Source organism: Cherax quadricarinatus, chromosome 61 (assembly GCF_038502225.1).
Source record: "Cherax quadricarinatus isolate ZL_2023a chromosome 61, ASM3850222v1, whole genome shotgun sequence".
NCBI classification, from domain to species: Eukaryota; Metazoa; Arthropoda; class Malacostraca; order Decapoda; family Parastacidae; genus Cherax; species Cherax quadricarinatus.
Window position 1 is genome coordinate 2,162,580 of NC_091352.1, and position 19,532 is coordinate 2,182,111.

The 19,532-nt window shown below is 39.2% G+C and overlaps 2 protein-coding genes across 6 annotated transcripts in view; one reads left to right on the top strand and one right to left on the bottom strand.

Annotated features, from left to right (window-relative positions):
* Positions 1 to 9,697, top strand: part of LOC128699511 (centromere protein I) — a 29,520-nt gene extending 19,823 nt beyond the window's left edge. For all 3 annotated transcript variants that reach the window (XM_070098118.1, XM_070098119.1, XM_070098120.1), the window contains exons 13-15: positions 3,841 to 3,979; positions 4,221 to 4,394; positions 8,555 to 9,697. In XM_070098118.1, the coding sequence (XP_069954219.1) occupies positions 3,841 to 3,979; positions 4,221 to 4,394; positions 8,555 to 8,647 (406 nt within the window). In that variant the 3' untranslated portion in view covers positions 8,648 to 9,697. The remainder of the gene's footprint in view (positions 1 to 3,840; positions 3,980 to 4,220; positions 4,395 to 8,554) is intronic.
* Positions 9,698 to 9,817: 120 nt separating this feature from the next.
* Positions 9,818 to 19,532, bottom strand: part of LOC128699426 (protein KTI12 homolog) — a 31,867-nt gene continuing 22,152 nt past the window's right edge. For 2 of the 3 annotated variants that reach the window (XM_070098122.1, XM_070098121.1), the window contains exons 4-7: positions 18,464 to 18,640; positions 16,681 to 16,843; positions 13,844 to 13,942; positions 9,818 to 12,172 (exon numbers count right to left, since the gene is read on the bottom strand). In XM_070098122.1, coding sequence (XP_069954223.1) covers positions 12,047 to 12,172; positions 13,844 to 13,942; positions 16,681 to 16,843; positions 18,464 to 18,640 — 565 coding nt within the window. In that variant the 3' untranslated portion in view covers positions 9,818 to 12,046. The remainder of the gene's footprint in view (positions 12,173 to 13,843; positions 13,943 to 16,680; positions 16,844 to 18,463; positions 18,641 to 19,532) is intronic. The other variant, XM_070098123.1, reaches the window with a different exon arrangement.

Below are 19,532 nucleotides of genomic sequence, written 5' to 3' on the forward strand. Positions count from 1 at the left end.
ATGTTAACGTAAAACCTTAATAGAGATTAAATAGATTTGGGCATGGAAAATTCCATGAATTCATTTTTAACAAATTTCTAGGATTGGTTTTCCTCTGTTATATAATGCTACTTGAAAAGTCTTAAAAGTACCCCCCTGCCACATCCAACCAAGGCAGAGTGACTAAATATCCAATCAAATCTTTTTTTTCTTGATTACTTCCAGTTTGATTAATGACAGAGAAAATTATAATTGTCCAGAGGGCTGAGGAAGGGTTGTTGAGGTGGTTCAGACATGTAGAGAGAATGGAGCGAAACAGAATGACTTCAAGAGTGTATCAGTCTGTAGTGGAAGGAAGGCGGGGTAGGGGTCGGCCTAGGAAAGGTTGGAGAGAGGGGGTAAAGGAGGTTTTGTGTGCAAGGGGCTTGGACTTCCAGCAGGCATGCGTGAGCGTGTTTGATAGGAGTGAATGGAGACAAATGGTTTTTAATACTTGACGTGCTGTTGGAGTGTGAGCAAAGTAACATTTATGAAGGGGTTCAGGGAAACCGGCAGGCCGGACTTGAGTCCTGGAGATGGGAAGTACAGTGCCTGCACTCTGAAGGAGGGGTGTTAATGTTGCAGTTTAAAAACTGTAATGTAAAGCACCCTTCTGGCAAGACAGTGATGGAGTGAATGATGGTGAAAGTTTTTCTTTTTCGGGCCACCCTGCCTTGGTGGGAATCGGCCAGTGTGATAATAAAAAAAACAAAAAAAAATTATAATTGCCTGGTCCATTTAAAAATTAAGCCTCAATGTTTTTTACTCGGTAGGCCAGATGGCTACTATATGTACTTTTATTAATTTTCGTCCCTGCTTTAATTAGTGTAACTCCTCATTAATCACTGTTATGAACCTCAAATTCATCAAATTGACAAGTGGATTTTTTCTTTCAGTCCTACCTTTGTCAGTTACTTGCATGTACCTTTATTTTTGTTTTTTTTTTTCAACAAGTCGGCCGTCTCCCACCGAGGCAGGGTGACCCAAAAAAGAAAGAAAATCCCCAAAAAGAAAATGCTTTCATCTTCATTCAACACTTTCACCACACTCATACATAATCACTGTTTTTGCAGAGGTGCTCAGAATACAACAGTTTAGAAGCATTACATATAAAGATACACAACATATCCCTCCAAACTGCCAATATCCCAAACCCCTCCTTTAAAGTGCAGGCATTGTACTTCACATTTCCAGGACTCAAGTCCGACTATATGAAAATAACCGGTTTCCCTGAATCCCTTCACTAAATATTACCCTGCTCACACTCCAACAGATCGTCAGGTCCCAAGTACCATTCGTCTCCATTCACTCCTATCTAACACGCTCACGCACGCTTGCTGGAAGTCCAAGCCCCTTGCCCACAAAACCTCCTTTACCCCCTCTCTCCAACCCTTTCGAGGACGACCCCTACCTCGCCTTCCTTCCCCTATAGATTTATATGCTTTCCATGTCATTCTACTTTGATCCATTCTCTAAATGACCAAACCACCTCAACAACCCCTCTTTTGCCCTCTGACTAATACTTTTATTAACTCCACACCTTTTCCTAATTTCCACACTCCAAATTTTTTGCATAATATTTACACCACACATTGCCCTTAGACAGGACATCTCCACTGCCTCCAACCGTCTCCTCGCTGCTGCATTTACCACCCAAGCTTCACACCCATATAAGAGTGTTGGTACTACTATACTTTCGTACATTCCCTTCTTTGCCTCCATAGATAACGTTTTTTGACTCCACATATACCTCAATGCACCACTCACCTTTTTTCCCTCATCAATTCTATGATTAACCTCATCCTTCATAAATCCATCCGCCAACACGTCAACTCCCAAGTATTTGAAAACATTCACTTCTTCCATATTTCTCCTCCCCAATTTGATATCCAATTTTTCTTAATCTAAATCATTTGATACCCTCATCACCATACTCTTTTCTATGTTCACTTTCAACTTTCTACCTTTACACACATTCCCAAACTCATCCACTAACCTTTGCAATTTTTCTTTAGAATCTCCCATAAGCACAGTATCATCAGCAAAAAGTAACTGTGTTAATTCCCATTTTGAATTTGATTCCCCATAATTTAATCCCACCCCTCTCCCGAACACCCTAGCATTTACTTCCTTTACAACCCCATCTATAAATATATTAAACAACCATGGTGACATTACACATCCCTGTCTAAGACCTACTTTTACCGGGAAGTAGTCTCCCTCTCTTCTATACACCCTAACCTGAGCCTCACTATCCTCATAAAAACTCTTTACAGCATTTAATAACTTACCACCTATTCCATATACTTGCAACATCTGCCACATTGCTCCCCTATCCACTCTATCATATGCCTTTTCTAAATCCATAAATGCAATAAAAACTTCCCTACCTTTATCTAAATACTGCTTCAATGTAAATACTGCTTCAATGTAAACACTTGATCTACACATCCCCCTACCCACTCTGAAACCTCCTTGCTCATCCGCAATCCTGCATTCTGTCTTACCTCTAATTCTTTCAATTATAACCCTACCATACACTTTTCCTGGTATACTCAATAAACTTATTCCTCTATAATTTTTACAATCTCTTTTGTCCCCTTTCCCTTTATATAAAGGGACTATACATGCTCTCTGCCAATCCCTAGGTACCTTCCCCTCTTTCATACATTTATTAAACAAAAGTACCAACCACTCCAACACTATATCATCCCCTGCTTTTAACATTTGTCATGATCCCATCAGTTCCAGCTGCTTTACCCCCTTTCATTCTACGTAATGCGTCGCATACCTCCCCCACACTTACATTCTGCTCTTCTTCACTCCTAAAAGATGGTATACCTCCCTGACCAGTGCATGAAATTACCGCCTCCCTTTCTTCCTCAACATTTAAAAGTTCCTCAAAATATTCTCGCCATCTACCTAATACCTCCCTCTCCCCATCTACTAACTCCCCAACTCTGTTTTTAACTGACAAATCCATACTTTCCCTAGGCTTTCTTAACTTGTTTAACTCAAAAATTTTTTCTTATTTTCATTAAAATTTCTTGACAGTGCCTCTCCCACTCTATCATCTGCTATCCTTTTGCACTCTCTCACCACTCTCTTCACCTTTCTTATACTCTCCATATACTCTGCTCTTCTTATAACACTTCTGCTTTGTAAAAACCTCTCATAAGCTAACTTTTTCTCTTTTATCACACCCTTTACTTCATCATTCCACCAATCACTCCTCTTTCCACCTGCCCCCACCCTCCTATAACCACAAACTTCTGCCCCACATTCTAATACTGCATTTTTACAACTATTCCAACCCTCTTCAACCCCCCCACTACTCATCTTTGCACTAGCCCACCTTTCTGCCAACAGTCGCTTAAATCTCCCCCGAACTTCCTCCTCCCTTAGTTTATACACTTTCACCTCCCTCTTACTTGTTGTTGCCACCTTCCTCTTTTCCCATCTACCTCTTACTCTAACTGTAGCTACAACTAAATAATGATCCGATATATCAGTTGCCCCTCTATAAACATGTACATCCTGGAGCCTACCCATCAACCTTTTATCCACCAATACATAATCTAATAAACTACTTTCATTATGTGCTACATCATACCTTGTATATTTACTTATCCTCTTTTTCATAAAATATGTATTACTTATTACCAAATCTCTTTCTACACATAATGTAAATTAGATTAATCCGTTTCAGGCCCCCAAAAATACACTTACAAAAGCACTTGCATAGATTTTTGTGTTTTGAGCTGTTTGTATCCTGAGGTACCACTGTATAGTAATATCATAGAATTAAAAACAATCTTATAGCATGAGGACAGCTATGCAGCGCTTGATGAACATGGAAACCAAGGGGCCAGAGGCAGCAATACAAGAGGAATGCAAAACCAAGGCAGAAAATATCAATGCATGTGTTATCCTCTTCATTAGTGGTGTATATAATGCTAAGGTAAGGAAAGACTCGAGGTTGCTTCCTCACTGTTATTCTTGTCAATTTCTCCATTACAGTGCTACATGGAAAAACTGCCAAGTCATTTTTATTATAAATAATATTTGTTGTTTTGCCTGGAAATGTTTATGGTGCCCTGAATTTTCTTTGGAAAAGAACTAATGTAACAAAGACTTGAACAAAAATTAACAAACTCTAGTAATATAACATTGTCACATGTACTGTATTTTTCATGTTTCAGGCCCTAAGAACAAAATGGGTAAGAATGCTGGGCCCTTTATATCCATTCCACTTGCAGAGTGCATTGAAAAGAGTAAATACCTGTAGCTATGCTGCAGTAACAGATGCACTTGCATATCTTCCCTTTTTCACCAAGTACTTGGTTGACACTGAAGAAGCTTGGAGTGCAAAAGAAGTAAGTTTTCTGAACATAATTGTCATGTAATTTTTCTCTGCATTTAGCATAAAGAGAAATGTGATGAAATCTGGAAGCTTCTGCCAGTTTCTGTATTCTTTCTTCTTTCTTTCAACGTACCAGCCGTATCCCACCGAGGCGGGGTGGCCCAAAAGGAAAAACGAAAGTTTCTCCTTTCAAATTTAGTAATATATACAGGAGAAGGGGTTACTAGCTCCTTGCTCCCGGCATCAGTTTCTATATATGAATGATTAAATGTTTCTACGATTGTCCTTGAATCTTCCTGCCACATCTGCCATCCTCTCTCACTGCATCCTTTGGGAACCACTGACAGGGTAACTTTCCTTCATCACTCAGTGAGGGGCAAAATTATTCTTTAAAGGATGAATGGGTAAGACAAGGAAAGTACTTTGAAGCTGCTGTGCACTGGGGTAGAGGAGGCTGTGGGAGAGTAAAGATGGGTGAAAAGCAGTTTTCCTGTCAGATGTGCTATCCACAATAACATGCCTTTTCTAATTCATTGTGGGATGTACAGATGCACATGTCATTTGCTAGTTGATCAGTACTATACATAACTGGGTGGCCAAGCCATCAGCAAAATAAACACTGCAGTGGAGTGGGTTGTAATTATATTATAATTATGGGGGAGCACTAAACCCATAGGATTATACAGTGCATGTGGGGGGGGATGGAAGGTATTCAGGGAACTGGAGCACAGATCCAATTCCCTAGATCAAGAGCCCCTCACCACCGTCAAGGAACCTCCCTTGAGGGGGAGTGGGTTGTAGCTCTATTATTGCCATCCATTGTTCCAGCAGATATCCTGTTTCATTCACTGTCTTTCTTCAAATTATCTTCCTCAATCATTTGAGGAAGATCATGCAAAGAAAGACACCTCTCTGGCACTGGCAGTGTGAATTCAGCTGATCATGGCAACTGAGTGATGGCTTTGCTAGCCATTGCTTACAGTTTGGATAGAGGATCAAGTTGAGATATATCCTTCATGTAAACAATTTTTTTTTTTTTTATCATGCAGTTTATGGAAGGTGATCCAGTAGCCAATGGGTGATATTAATGTGAAATTAAAGAGAGAAAATTGTCAACTATTGAAGTTAGATTCTAGTGGCAACCATGGGTGGAGGAAGTGGTAAATGTACTAGATTGACCAGAGGTGCTAGGATCTTGGTGAGCAGTTAAATGATGGGGTCACCTGTCAATGATCTTCCAGGATGATGATGATCTTTCAACGCACCAGCCGTGTCCCACTGAGGTGGGGTGGCACGAAAAGAAAAACAAGTTTCGCTTTTTAAATTTAGTAATATATACAGAAGGGGTTACTAGCATGGCTTACAGAGGAAGAATTCTGTTCCACATCCCCATGGAGATGAGAGGAAATAGACAAGAACAAGAACTAGAAAGAAAATAGAAGAAAACCCAGAGGGGTATGTATGTATATGCTTGTACATGTATGCGTAGTGTGACCTAAGTGTAAGTAGAAGTAGCAAGACGTACCTGAAATCTTGCATGTTTATGAAACAGAAAAAAGGACACCAGCAATCCTGCCATCATGTAAAACAATTACAGGCTTTTGTTTTACACTCACTTGGCAGGATGATGTTGCTTACAGGAAATTAGTATAGGACTACACAAATCCATATATTTTTTTTTTTTTTTTTTTTTTTTATTATCACACCGGCCGATTCCCACCAAGGCAGGGTGGCCCGAAAAAGAAAAACTTTCACCATCATTCACTCCATCACTGTCTTGCCAGAAGGGTGCTTTACACTACAGTTTTTAAACTGCAACATTAACACCCCTCCTTCAGAGTGCAGGCACTGTACTTCCCATCTCCAGGACTCAAGTCCGGCCTGCCGGTTTCCCTGAATCCCTTCATAAATGTTACTTTGCTCACACTCCAACAGCACGTCAAGTATTAAAAACCATTTGTCTCCATTCACTCCTATCAAACACGCTCACGCATGCCTGCTGGAAGTCCAAGCCCCTCGCACACAAAACCTCCTTTACCCCCTCCCTCCAACCCTTCCTAGGCCGACCCCTACCCCGCCTTCCTTCCACTACAGACTGATACACTCTTGAAGTCATTCTGTTTCGCTCCATTCTCTCTACATGTCCGAACCACCTCAACAACCCTTCCTCAGCCCTCTGGACAACAGTTTTGGTAATCCCGCACCTCCTCCTAACTTCCAAACTACGAATTCTCTGCATTATATTCACACCACACATTGCCCTCAGACATGACATCTCCACTGCCTCCAGCCTTCTCCTCGCTGCAACATTCATCACCCACGCTTCACACCCATATAAGAGCGTTGGTAAAACTATACTCTCATACATTCCCCTCTTTGCCTCCAAGGACAAAGTTCTTTGTCTCCACAGACTCCTAAGTGCACCACTCACTCTTTTTCCCTCATCAATTCTATGATTCACCTCATCTTTCATAGACCCATCCGCTGACACGTCCACTCCCAAATATCTGAATACGTTCACCTCCTCCATACTCTCTCCCTCCAATCTGATATTCAATCTTTCATCACCTAATCTTTTTGTTATCCTCATAACCTTACTCTTTCCTGTATTCACCTTTAATTTTCTTCTTTTGCACACCCTACCAAATTCATCCACCAATCTCTGCAACTTCTCTTCAGAATCTCCCAAGAGCACAGTGTCATCAGCAAAGAGCAGCTGTGACAACTCCCACTTTGTGTGTGATTCTTTATCTTTTAACTCCACGCCTCTTGACAAGACCCTCGCATTTACTTCTCTTACAACCCCATCTATAAATATATTAAACAACCACGGTGACATCACACATCCTTGTCTAAGGCCTACTTTTACTGGGAAAAAATTTCCCTCTTTCCTACATACTCTAACTTGAGCCTCACTATCCTCGTAAAAACTCTTCACTGCTTTCAGTAACCTACCTCCTACACCATACACTTGCAACATCTGCCACATTGCCCCCCTATCCACCCTGTCATACGCCTTTTCCAAATCCATAAATGCCACAAAGACCTCTTTAGCCTTATCTAAATACTGTTCACTTATATGTTTCACTGTAAACACCTGGTCCACACACCCCCTACCTTTCCTAAAGCCTCCTTGTTCATCTGCTATCCTATTCTCCGTCTTACTCTTAATTCTTTCAATTATAACTACCATACACTTTACCAGGTACACTCAACAGACTTATCCCTGTAATATACTCAAACTCACCAGAGCCGAGTTGTACAGGCTATAAGGGAACCAAATGCAAGTTAACATGCACAGGGTTCCTCCATCCCAAAACAGTTTCATGCATAGATCACTGTAATTTGAATATTTCCCCATGCCAGTGCAAAAACAGTTTACCAATGTACCTCATCTAGGATACTTGCCCTTTCAGCAAAGGGTGGCCTTAAAGACAACCTGTACAGAAGTCCTGCATTGGTGAGTTAGATCCTTGCAGTAGAGAATGATGCATCCACCAGTAAACCTGAGGGCACCTACAGACATTGCTTGCAGGAATATGGAATTGCAGAAATAAAAGATTCCCTTCTTCCTCAACTAGCCTTAGTGGGAATTTTATTTGGTTTTTGCCCCCACCTTGCAAGGCCTAAGAAATATCGTAATCCCTTCTGCTTGGTGGGGTATACATGTACTCGTCTAGTTCTGTTTGATGTTAAGTCATAGCTCATGGACCTGACTAAACATCATTGATTATTAATTTCTAGTCTCCAGAGTCCCAATGTTTGATAAGGTTCCTGAAAGCAATTTTTAGTGTATGTGTATATGCTCCTACACATTTTACTGTAGACTAATCAAGAACTTGTATACAAGTAGTCTACCCTATAGTTTCTTATTTCTTTTTAAGGAATTTCTTATAACAGGTACTATGGAGAGTGGAAAATCAATTTGTTTTTTTCTACATTATATAATGTGTGCTTCATTTCACAATTGACCCTATATGTTAGAGAGGAGCTTTTGACATTGTTTTGGTCTGTCCTGGACCATTATCACGTCACAGCTGGTGTTCCTTGATAATAGTCCAGGACAGACTGATGCATCATATAGAGTTTCTCCAAATTGTGGGTTAATTTCCAGCTATTGTATTGTGATTTTTCTTCACATATAATTTTCCTTACACAAATTTTTACCCACAGAAAGAAGAGGTGCGGGACAAAGTACTTGCCGAGTTGCAGGAAGCTGGATTAACAGGAATTAAGGAGTGTGTGAATGTTTACACTAAAGGATAATTGTCATCCTACATGTTCCATTTACCTCTGATCTGTTATCTATTATACTTAGTGTGGCACTGTATGACCCTTGTAGGTTTAGCACTTCTTTTTTATTATAATATATTTAGCAGTGGTAATCAGGGGCAATTCCAATTGTGTGCCAGTCCTTCACTGGCATCAAGAGACTGAAAAGATAATTCACACTGGCAGTATTGCTTAATCTTGCATTTTGGGGAAGGAGCTAAACTTGTATGGGTCATACATTGTATGGAGAATGAGATGTAATCAGGTTTGATCTGATTTCTACCCTTCACAGGAGATGCCTTGATGGTGAGGGGGGTTGTGATACAAGGAATTGGACCTATCTTCCTTTTCCTTGGATTGAACCCGATTACTTCCAAGTCCTTCAAGCACTGTATGACCCTATTGGTATAGTTCACTTTCCCAATGAATGTAACGACCAACTGTCTAGTTCCTTTCATCAAAGGCCCTTCAGCACCATGAGCATTAAGCTTAAATGGAAAGTAATCGGGTTTCATCCAAGGAAGGAAAACTCGATTCCTTCCTTGGATGAAACCTGATTACTTGCCATTTGAGTTTAATGCTCATGGTTGTCTTAATGTAAAATATGTGCTAAACAGCTCAAGAAAAATACACATGGTAATAGGATGTTGGATGCAAGGATTATAGTCTGTATAAAAGTTATAAAACTAACTACAGGACAAACTTTTCATCAGTGAAACACATGGCAGCAGTGGTTGAAGTCTGGACTTTGGTACATCATTTGCAAGTGGGCTATGCAGCTTCACGAGTGGGCTCACCTGTCTTTGGGTCAATCTCTGCACTACTTTCAGCAAAGCCCAGATGGTGGTGTATGTGATGGCAGAAGACTGTATGACCTTTGTGGTTTTTACACTTAGTTATGATTATAAAGTTAGAGAAAACTGCCATCTTCTAACATCACATGCACCTCATCTGACCTCCATTGAACGTAGTGCAGGGTTTGGGTCAAACGCAGATGAATAAACTGTTGAAGATGCATGCCCCCCCCCCCCCCACACACACACACACACACACACTTGTAATTCTACAAAAGTTCAGACATTGATCTTTTGCCATGATTTGATCAAAAGTTTGTCTTGCAGCTGGCATCATAACACTGCAGACTGGAAAGAAATACAAAGAATATGTAATCATTTATATGTATCTTTATTTACTAAACTTCAAAAATGCTGTTTGTTTCTTGATGCTAGTGAAAGACTAAGACATCCCAAGGATGTGATTAGGATAACCACTAAACAGAGCCTGGGGAATGAAAGCAATCAAATTTGATCCAAGGAGGAGGGAAAGTTCAGTTCCTTGATGAGCCATTCACCAGCAAGGAAATCGCTTAGAAGAGTCTTAATATTGGTCGAGGCAGTTTGTTCAAGGAGCTGGACTTATCCTTTCTTTGGATCAAATTGATTGTCTTCCATTACCCAGGTACTGTGGCCTCTACAGGTTTAATACTTCCCCCCCTGATTAAATTAAAAGATATAAGGAATTTGGTGCTCCCTTAAATCATTAAATTAATTGGTTAGCACTTGCCCATAATTATAGAGATTGGACAGAATGGCAAACACTTAGAAAATAGAAATGGTGTCCTTTGTCTCACCCAACATGGTATCATACATTTTATCTGCTGCCTTACATAGTCCACAAGGAGTATTATAGTCACAGAGGAGTGCTAAACCTGTAGGATTATACAGTGCATGTGGGGTGGGGGATGGAAGGTATTCAGGCAGCTGGAGCACAGAACCTTCCCTGAGTGACACAAGGAGTAATGTCATGGGCTTAGAGGTAAAACTAAAGCAGAGTACTGCAGGCCTATTGACCCATGTGGTATGGGACAAATTGAACATCCCATTGTTTATAGGCATCAATATATTGGTCTGTGGTGTTCCTGAATTACTGTCCCAGGAACTCAACAAAGTGAGATGCCTAGAACCTTGTTAAACTTCATCACCATCTAACAAAATGGGATGGTTGCTTTGTGTACTCCTGTAGTATGATTACTGAGCACAATTTAGTAACCTTACTACACAAGCACTGACATCATTCCATGTAGATTACATAAACCATTCTTTCATATCTGCTGTATACTTGATAAAGCCCAATGTGGGAAGAATGTAAAGGGTATTTTTAACAATCATTAATTCTGAACTTACAAATCTTTAAATAATTATAAAGGTTTTATATTTAGCATCTATATTACACAAATAACCCATACATAGAAGAGGAGCTCACGATGATATTTCAGTTCGACTTAGACCATTTACAAAGTCACACTAACAGAAGAGAGACGGGGGCAGTATATATAGGCCAGCAGACAAGGACGGGACAAGAGAGGTAGTAAGACAGGAAGTAGAGGTAGTAATAGTGGAGTCAGACCAAGAAGAGCACTGCAGGAGAGCTAGGGGCCCACAAAGGGTAAGAACAAAAACAAGGAGAGGGGGGACCTAGCTCTCCTGCAGTGCTCCTCTTTCTTAGTCTGACTCCACTATTATTACCACTACTTCCTGTCCTGCTACCTCTTGTTTCATCCCTGTCTGCTGGCCTATATGTACTGCCCCCCTTCTCTCCTCTGTCAATGGTCCAAGTCAGACTGAAATGTTGTAAGCTCCCCTCTCTTGTATGTGCTGGTTATTTGTGTATTCCAGTCATAGTATTGTGCCTTTTTGTTATTTAGCATCATATATATTCCTTTCCTAACTTGCTACACTTATATAATGATAATCTAGCAATGAGCACTTAGTGTATTATATCTAGCATGTATTCTAAGCACAAAATATAATTTGTTGTACATTTGTCATGTTTTTAAATTTTCATTAATCATTGAAGAAGTCAAAAATGAAAATTTCATTCAGCTGTTTGAAAACATATAATTCCCTGCTTTAATAAATAGTATTTGTATTTCAGATTCAATAATTTCCCTTCTCTTCATCTACTTTAAATCTACATTCAATCTGGATGATATATCTTAGTACATTTCAATACCAGTTATCATTCCTCGAGATTGTGTGTACTTTTCTGAGTCGCCCTTTTACCATCCTTCATTAAATGTCTTGCTGTTACACACAACACAATTAGAATGATTCAGTTCAGAAGGTCATTTGAATGTCTGAGCAAGAAGGCTATTGAATGGTGATTTTTTTTTTTTTTTTTTTTTTCTTTTTGGGGCTCACCCTATCTTGGGGAAAAATGGTTTAAAAGAAAAAATCTTAGCACATCGCCCAGATTAATGTACTGTAGTTTCAAAATACATGAAAAGATAAGGCAAATTATTTTATTCATGAAATATAAATATTTACAAATATACTTTGAATACTATACATCTATTCATTAATTCTAGAACATAAAAAAATACCACAAATCTTATCACCCTAAAGTACTGTTGAGGTATCGAACAAACAAAGCCATCAGCTTGCTGGCATCTTCAACAGGGTGCATCTTTGTGTAGGAGATAAACTGTCTCCGAGCTCGGGTTATTTCTGCCAATGTAACCTGGAAAAGAACATGTTACCGTGGTGAAATGTTAAAAGAAGTGTATATTTACAATAAACACATGAATTTCCCTATGTGCGTATTAAACTCCTTTGCCAAGAAGCCATCAGGACTTCTCATGTGTCAATCATTTACCAAATGTTTCATAATTTTTCCCACAAGGTCAGTATTTTTGTTATTACTAAATATTTAATACATTGTTTTAGCAATCTCTTATTTTTTTGTTTTGATATGTCCCTTTGATTCTAAAGAAAAATTGCAAAGGTTAGTGGATGAATTTGGGAGTGTGTAGAAAGTTGAAAGTGAACATAGAAAAGAGTAAGGTGATGAGGGTATCAAATGATTTAAATAAAGAAAAATTGGATATCATATTTGGGAGGAGTATGGAAGAAGTGAATGTTTTCAGATACTTGGGAGTTGATGTGTCGGCGGATGGATTTATGAAGGATGAGGTTAATCATAGAATTGATGAGGGAAAAAAGGCGAGTGGTGCATTGAGGTACATGTGGAGACAAAAAACGTTATCTATGGAGGCAAAGAAGGGAATGTATGAAAGTATAGTAGTACCAACACTCTTATATGGATGTGAAACTTGGGTTGTGAATGCAGCAGCGAGGAGGCGGTTGGAGGCACTGGAGATGTCCTGTCTAAAGGCAATGCGTGGTGTAAATATTATGCAGAAAATTCAGAGTGTGGAAATTAGGAGGTGTGGAGTTAATAAAAGTATTAGTCAGAGGGCTGAAGAGGGGTTGTTGAGGTAGTTTGGTCATTTAGAGAGAATGGATCAAAGTAGAATGACATGGAGATCATTTAAATCTGGAGGAGAAGGAAGATGGGGTAGGGGTCGTCCTCGAAAAGGTTGGAAGGAAGGGGTAAGGGAGGTTTTGTGGGCAAGGGGCTTGGACTTCCAGCAGGCGTGCATGAGCGTGTTTGATAGGAGTGCATGGAGACGAATGATATTTGGGACCTGACGATCTGCTAGAGTGTGAGCAGGGTAATAGTGAAGGGATTCAGGGAAACCGGTTATTTTTATATAGCCAGACTTGAGTCCTGGAAATGGGAAGTACAATGCCTGCACTCTAAAGGAGGGTTTCAGGATATAAGCAATTTGGAGGGATATGTTGTGTATCATTATACGTATATGCTTCTAAACTGTTGTGTTCTGAGCACCTCTGCAAAAACAGTGATTATGTGTGAGGTGAAAGTGTTGAATGATGATGAAAGTATTTTCTTTTTGGGGATTTTCTTTCTTTTTGGGTCACCCTGCCTTGGTGGGAGACAGCCGACTTAAAAAAAAAAAAAAAAAGTCCCTTTGGTATATTCTTTTATCTTCTTATTGTTATCCTCTTAATATTAAGCTTTAAATATGATTTGGGCTAATACTAACCCAGAATTCAACCTCTTAAAAATATACAACAATGAATAGCTTACTTGCAGGTACATTGAGCCCTCTAATAGACTAATAAGGGAAAGGGGTTGTTCATTACTGCTGATTGTCCATAGATTCATTTCTGATCATACATGGACAAAATATGCAAATCCACTCACAATATCTATTATATATGGTGTACTGCATACCTGATCATACATGGACAAAATGTAGAATTAGCAGACTTATCCACTCACAATATCTAAATTATATATGGTGTACTGCACTACCTGGTCAATTACCTTATGCCCAAAACATACAGTTTCTTCAACCCCAGGAACCTTGATGTTGTCTCCAGCTACCATAATTTTCTGGGCTGACATAATACAGCTTGTCACCTCCTGTTGGAAAAATGTAACACTGAAATAACTTCAATCCACAATCAAATGTCAGATCATAACAAATGTTTTATACTTTATATAAATTTAAAGAGAAGAGGAACAATCTCTTAGAGCAGCAATAAGATGAGTTAATGTAATCTCTGACAAGTAAAGGACTTGATAAATGGTATATGCAAGCTATTAAAATACAATACTGTGAATGCACAGAAGAAAAAAAAATTAAAATATCGTGGAATATATAACATCAGTATGAACTAGCTTTCAGCTCAAACTCAAAACAAATGAGGAGATCTTAAATACAACTCTCTCCAGCAGGGATGCACAACCCATTCAATCACCAAATACTAATGACTAAATAAAAGTATAAAGTGTGTAAAAGAGTAAGACCAATGGATGGTACTCAGTGTAAAGTCAATGGTAGTTTGATTATTTTGCACAAGACAGATGGCCACAACTGTTCTGTGTACAACATGCTATACAAGTAAACAATTATACTGATGCGAGTATAAAAACTACAATATTAAGCAGAACAGGTAAAGGTATGTAGGAGATAGATTATTTTCCAGTAAAAGTAGGCTTTAGACAGGGATGAGTGATATCACCATGGTTAACATATTTATAGATAGGTTATAAAAGAAGTGAACACGGGTGTTAAGGAGAGGTGTGGGATTGAAAGTGAATCTAGTACAGAGTGGGAGTTGTCACAGTTACTTTTTGCCTATGACAGTTCTCTTGGGAGATTCAGAGAAGTTGCAAAGGTTGGTAAATGAACTTGGGAGGGTATATAAAAAAATTAAATTAAAAGTAAATTTAGGAAAAAGCAAGGTGATGAAAGTATAAAAAAAAAATATAGATAATGAGACACTGAATATTAGATTGGAGGGAATATGGAGGAAGTAAATGTATTCAAGTATTTGGGAGTGGAATTGTCTAATGGTTCTACAAGAGATGAGTTGAACCACAGACCTAAAGAAGATAAAAAGGTGGATGGTGCATTAAGGCATTTGTGGAAACAGAACTTTGTCTCGGATGCAAAAAGGGTAATGTACCAGAATTGTGGTACATTACCCTTTTTTGCACCCTTTATGGGTGTGAGTCATGGGTTTTGAACATTAAAACAAGGTTAGAGGCAGTAGAGATGTGTTTGAGGGCAATGTGAATATTAAGTAGAGAATTCAGAGTTTGGAGATCAGGAGGTATGAAGTCACCAAAAGCATTATTCCGAGGGCTGAGGAGGGGTTGTCGAGATGGTTTGGACATATAAAGATGGAGAAAAATAGGATGACTAGGACAGCATATAAATTTTTGGTAGAGGAAAGGAGTAGGGCTCACCTTAGGAAAGGTTGGAGGGGTTTTTTAAAAGAGGTTTAGAGTGCTAGGGGCTTGGACATAGAGCAGGCTTGTGTATTTCAGACAGGAGTGATATGGAAATGGTTTTTATGATTTGATGTGCTGTTGGAATGTAAGCAAGATAACGTTTACGAAGGGATTCAGGAAAACTGGTTAGCTGGACTTGAGTCCTGCACTCCAGAGAGGTGGGGATGTTGCAGGTTGGAAGGTCATCTGAACAGTGATGTTGGCACCCATCTGGCAAGACAGTGATTGAATGAGATACAGTGAAAGTGTTATTGTTAAGTCGCCTTATCTCAATGGAAGATGACCAGTGTTAAAAAAGAAAATAAATAACCTATACTAATTTTCTTATTCTAACTTGAATCTACTTCAGATAACTGATACATAAAACACTGAAAGTCATCAACACTACACTTTTTTTTTTTTCCCAACAAGTCGGCCGTCTCCCACCGAGGCAGGGTGACCCAAAAAGAAAGAAAATCCCCAAAAAGAAAATACTTTCATCATCATTCAACACTTTCACCTCACTCACACAATCACTGTTTTTGCAGAGGTGCTCAGAGCACAACAGTTTAGAAGCATATACGTATAAAGATACACAACATATCCCTCCAAACTGCTAATATCCCAAAACCCCTCTAAACCCCTCCTTTAGAGTGCAGGCATTGTACTTCCCATTTCCAGAACTCGAGTCCGGCTATATAAAAATAACCGGTTTCCCTGAATCCCTTCACTAAATAATATAATAAATAATAAACACTACACATCTAGGATATTTCATTTTATTCATGTGATGCACCTGGGAAATGGAAGGCATAAAGGTTTGACCCAAGGAATAGGAAGGTTAGTGTCCAGTCCTCAGATGAAGAGCCCCCTCACATTGCATCTAGCAATTGTATCATGCTGGCAGGATTTTTGTCAATTATATTTCCATCAAAACATATTTTCTAAGGGTCAATCTAACACTTAATATGAATATTAATGTATTTAATGTCTTACAATCAATTGTGCAACTAGTTTAATAACAGCTGGCTGTAGCTTTACTGTGCCAATCACACACAGTATGCTCAAACAAACTTAATCTTGACAAAATGTAGAGGTATGTAAAAAGTGAAATTTAGTAGTCTATAATGACAAGGTACAAAATATAAATATACTCTCTCAATGAGATTCCTACATGAAATTTTTCTTTCACAAAATTCTTAATAGTCAAGTCATAAGCATAAGGAAAGACATTTTGATTTTTCCAAAGCACTTTAACCTATGAGGTTATTCAGAGCTTGTCAATAAATGTTATAGTATATACACGCACACACATTACCAGGAAACCCTCAAGTTATACAAGCATAAAGCACACCACTATATATTAATAAACAGTACATTACCTGTGTTGTACGATCTAGCTCAAAGAGAAAATTTGTGGATGATAGTGGCTGAGTCTGTGTAGACTGGTTGGGTGGAGGCGGCTTGCACAGGTATAAAGCATCATAAATGAATTCATATGGTGGTGCGTCTTCTGGCAAGATGGTGAACATTGGAGAATCCCATCTGTTGCATTAATTTAATGTAAGATTACTGTTACAATGAAAAAAAAAAACATGAGATTTCAATGATTGCTTAAAGTATTGTCTGAATGAAGTGCTAAGAAAATTTTGTCTATAGGCATCCTGTTATCTGGTAACATCAAACTTATTTACAATATTATAGTAACATTATGACAATGATTTTCGAGATAAGCCAATAAATTCTTGACTTAATGACTTACCTTGAAACAAGTCAATTACACACATTTTCTCCCAAAGCAAAACTCAAAAAGAAACTTTCTGGTTTAAAAATAGCATGTTGTGCCAACAACTTGCATCCTCTTTTGAATAGTCAACATTTTTTGGGAACATCAGTAGCAAATGTAACATGTGGAGAAGTGCATGATCTTGTGTAAAGTGAGGAATTAAAGGATTAAATCAGGGGTCTGCAAAATGAGAATTATGATACAGAGAAGATTTGAGTAGTGTTGGAAGATGTTCTCTGGTTAGTGGGGGGGGGGGGGAGACTACTCTTCATGTGCGCTCAGAACAGCACCAGGTGCAAGGTGTTAAATGTCCTGAGACTTCAGGTGTGGATTTGTAGGTACAGAAGGGGCAAGGTTTTAGAGTCAAGAGAAACAATGGGAGATGTATGCAGATAGGTGGCATGTTTATTATTGGGGGCAGGAATAGGGGATCTGAATAAGATGGGGAAAGGTGTAATGGAGAGTAAGGGGTGTAATCACTGATGGTGAGGTATATGTTGTGATGGCTATGGCAAGGAGAAGGGCAGGGTTGGAGGATACAGGACCAGTGACTCTATGCGTAGATTTCTCTATCTTAAAGATTTTAGGGAAAAGGAAAAAAAAAGTGGGTTATGGGAAGAGCCACTGAACCCTTTTCTTTTGCAACATGGGGTTACTAAGAAAATGTCTGTGGGTGGAAATCCTATTATAGATGATTTTGCAGGAGTGTAGGAAGGAAGCCTTCATTTCTTAGGAATGGCAAGGGTGTATGATTCAGTCTTGAAGGGGTATTGAGTGTGGTGCTCCTGCAGCAAGGTTTTGGGGAGGTGATGATGGGGTGGGTGGAAACTCTCCACAGGGATGTGATAGACTGGATTATGATTAATGTGGGACTGGAAAGGGGATGGAAATGGAAAACAGCAAGACAAGACAGCCCAGTGTTGCATGTTTTCTATGAGAGTTTTAAAGAAACTTTTCATGGGATGGCAAGGGCTCTGGTGGCTAGTGCCAGAGGATCCCTTGCAAGGATCACTTTTGGCAAGACAGCAATACTTATTAATAATACTACTGTTAAAATCAAATTAGTCTGCAATATGCTCTGAATATATTTTTTACTAATTATTATTACATTCATGGGTGAGCACTAAACCCATAGAGGGTCATATACCACCTAGAGGAATGCGAGGTATTCAGATTCAATCCAAGGAGGGGGTAACACAGGTACAATTCCTTAGAGCAAGAGCTGTTCACTGGCATTAAAGAACCTCCTTTGAGGGGGATCTGTGTACTAAAAATACAGGGATTCTTACTTGATACTTCTGTTGAGACTGTTTCACTGTACATCCTTCAAGCACCTCGAGTATTGCTCAGAGTGCAATATCAGTGGCATAAATCCTCACCTATTACTACTGTTGGGAGCCTCGTATCTCATCACAAGTTCGTCAAACACTTCTCGAGCATACTGCTCTGCTTCCTGTCTTGCCTGGTTCCATGTCCATGCCTGTTCAATGGGGGCCAAGCAATGAACTAGGCACTGTGTGGTTTTAATTTGTTTTGATGCACAATATAACTCATATCTGAAAGACCAAAACATTAGTACTGCTGCCGTTTCTGCTTGAATCCACCTTTACCTACCATATTCCGTGTCCAGTCAAATCTGTATTGTAAAATATGCACAATATACTTGAGTAAAACCTCAGAAAATTGTGTTGATCCTTGAAACAATCACTTCAACGAACACTACCTTGAGCTCTACCTACAATTTTTCAGTTGGGAAGAAGCATGTGCTTAAAATTATTAAGCACTAAACCCTTAAGAGTCATACAGAACTGTGGGAAGGGATGTGTGAAGAACAGGGAGTGAGAGGTAGGGGTCTGTACAGTTAGGAGTTAGTAGAGGTGGGGGTCTGTATAAGTAAAACTAAAATCAAAGTTAATGTAACAGGTTAATTTCAGCTAAGTGGAAAAGAATCTTTCCTCCGTAAGCCATGCGTGTCGTATGGGGCGACTAAAATGCCGGGAGCAATGGGCTAGTAACCCCTTCTCCTGTAGACATTTACTAAAAAAGAGAAGAAGAAAAACTTTATAAAACTGGGATGCTTAAATGTGCGTGGATGTAGTGCGGATGACAAGAAACAGATGATTGCTGATGTTATGAATGAAAAGAAGTTGGATGTCCTGGCCCTAAGCGAAACAAAGCTGAAGGGGGTAGGGGAGTTTCAGTGGGGGGAAATAAATGGGATTAAATCTGGAGTATCTGAGAGAGTTAGAGCAAAGGAAGGGGTAGCAGTAATGTTAAATGATCAGTTATGGAAGGAGAAAAGCAAATATGAATGTGTAAATTCAAGAATTATGTGGATTAAAGTAAAGGTTGGATGCGAGAAGTGGGTCATTATAAGCGTGTATGCACCTGGAGAAGAGAGGAATGCAGAGGAGAGAGAGAGATTTTGGGAGATGTTAAGTGAATGTA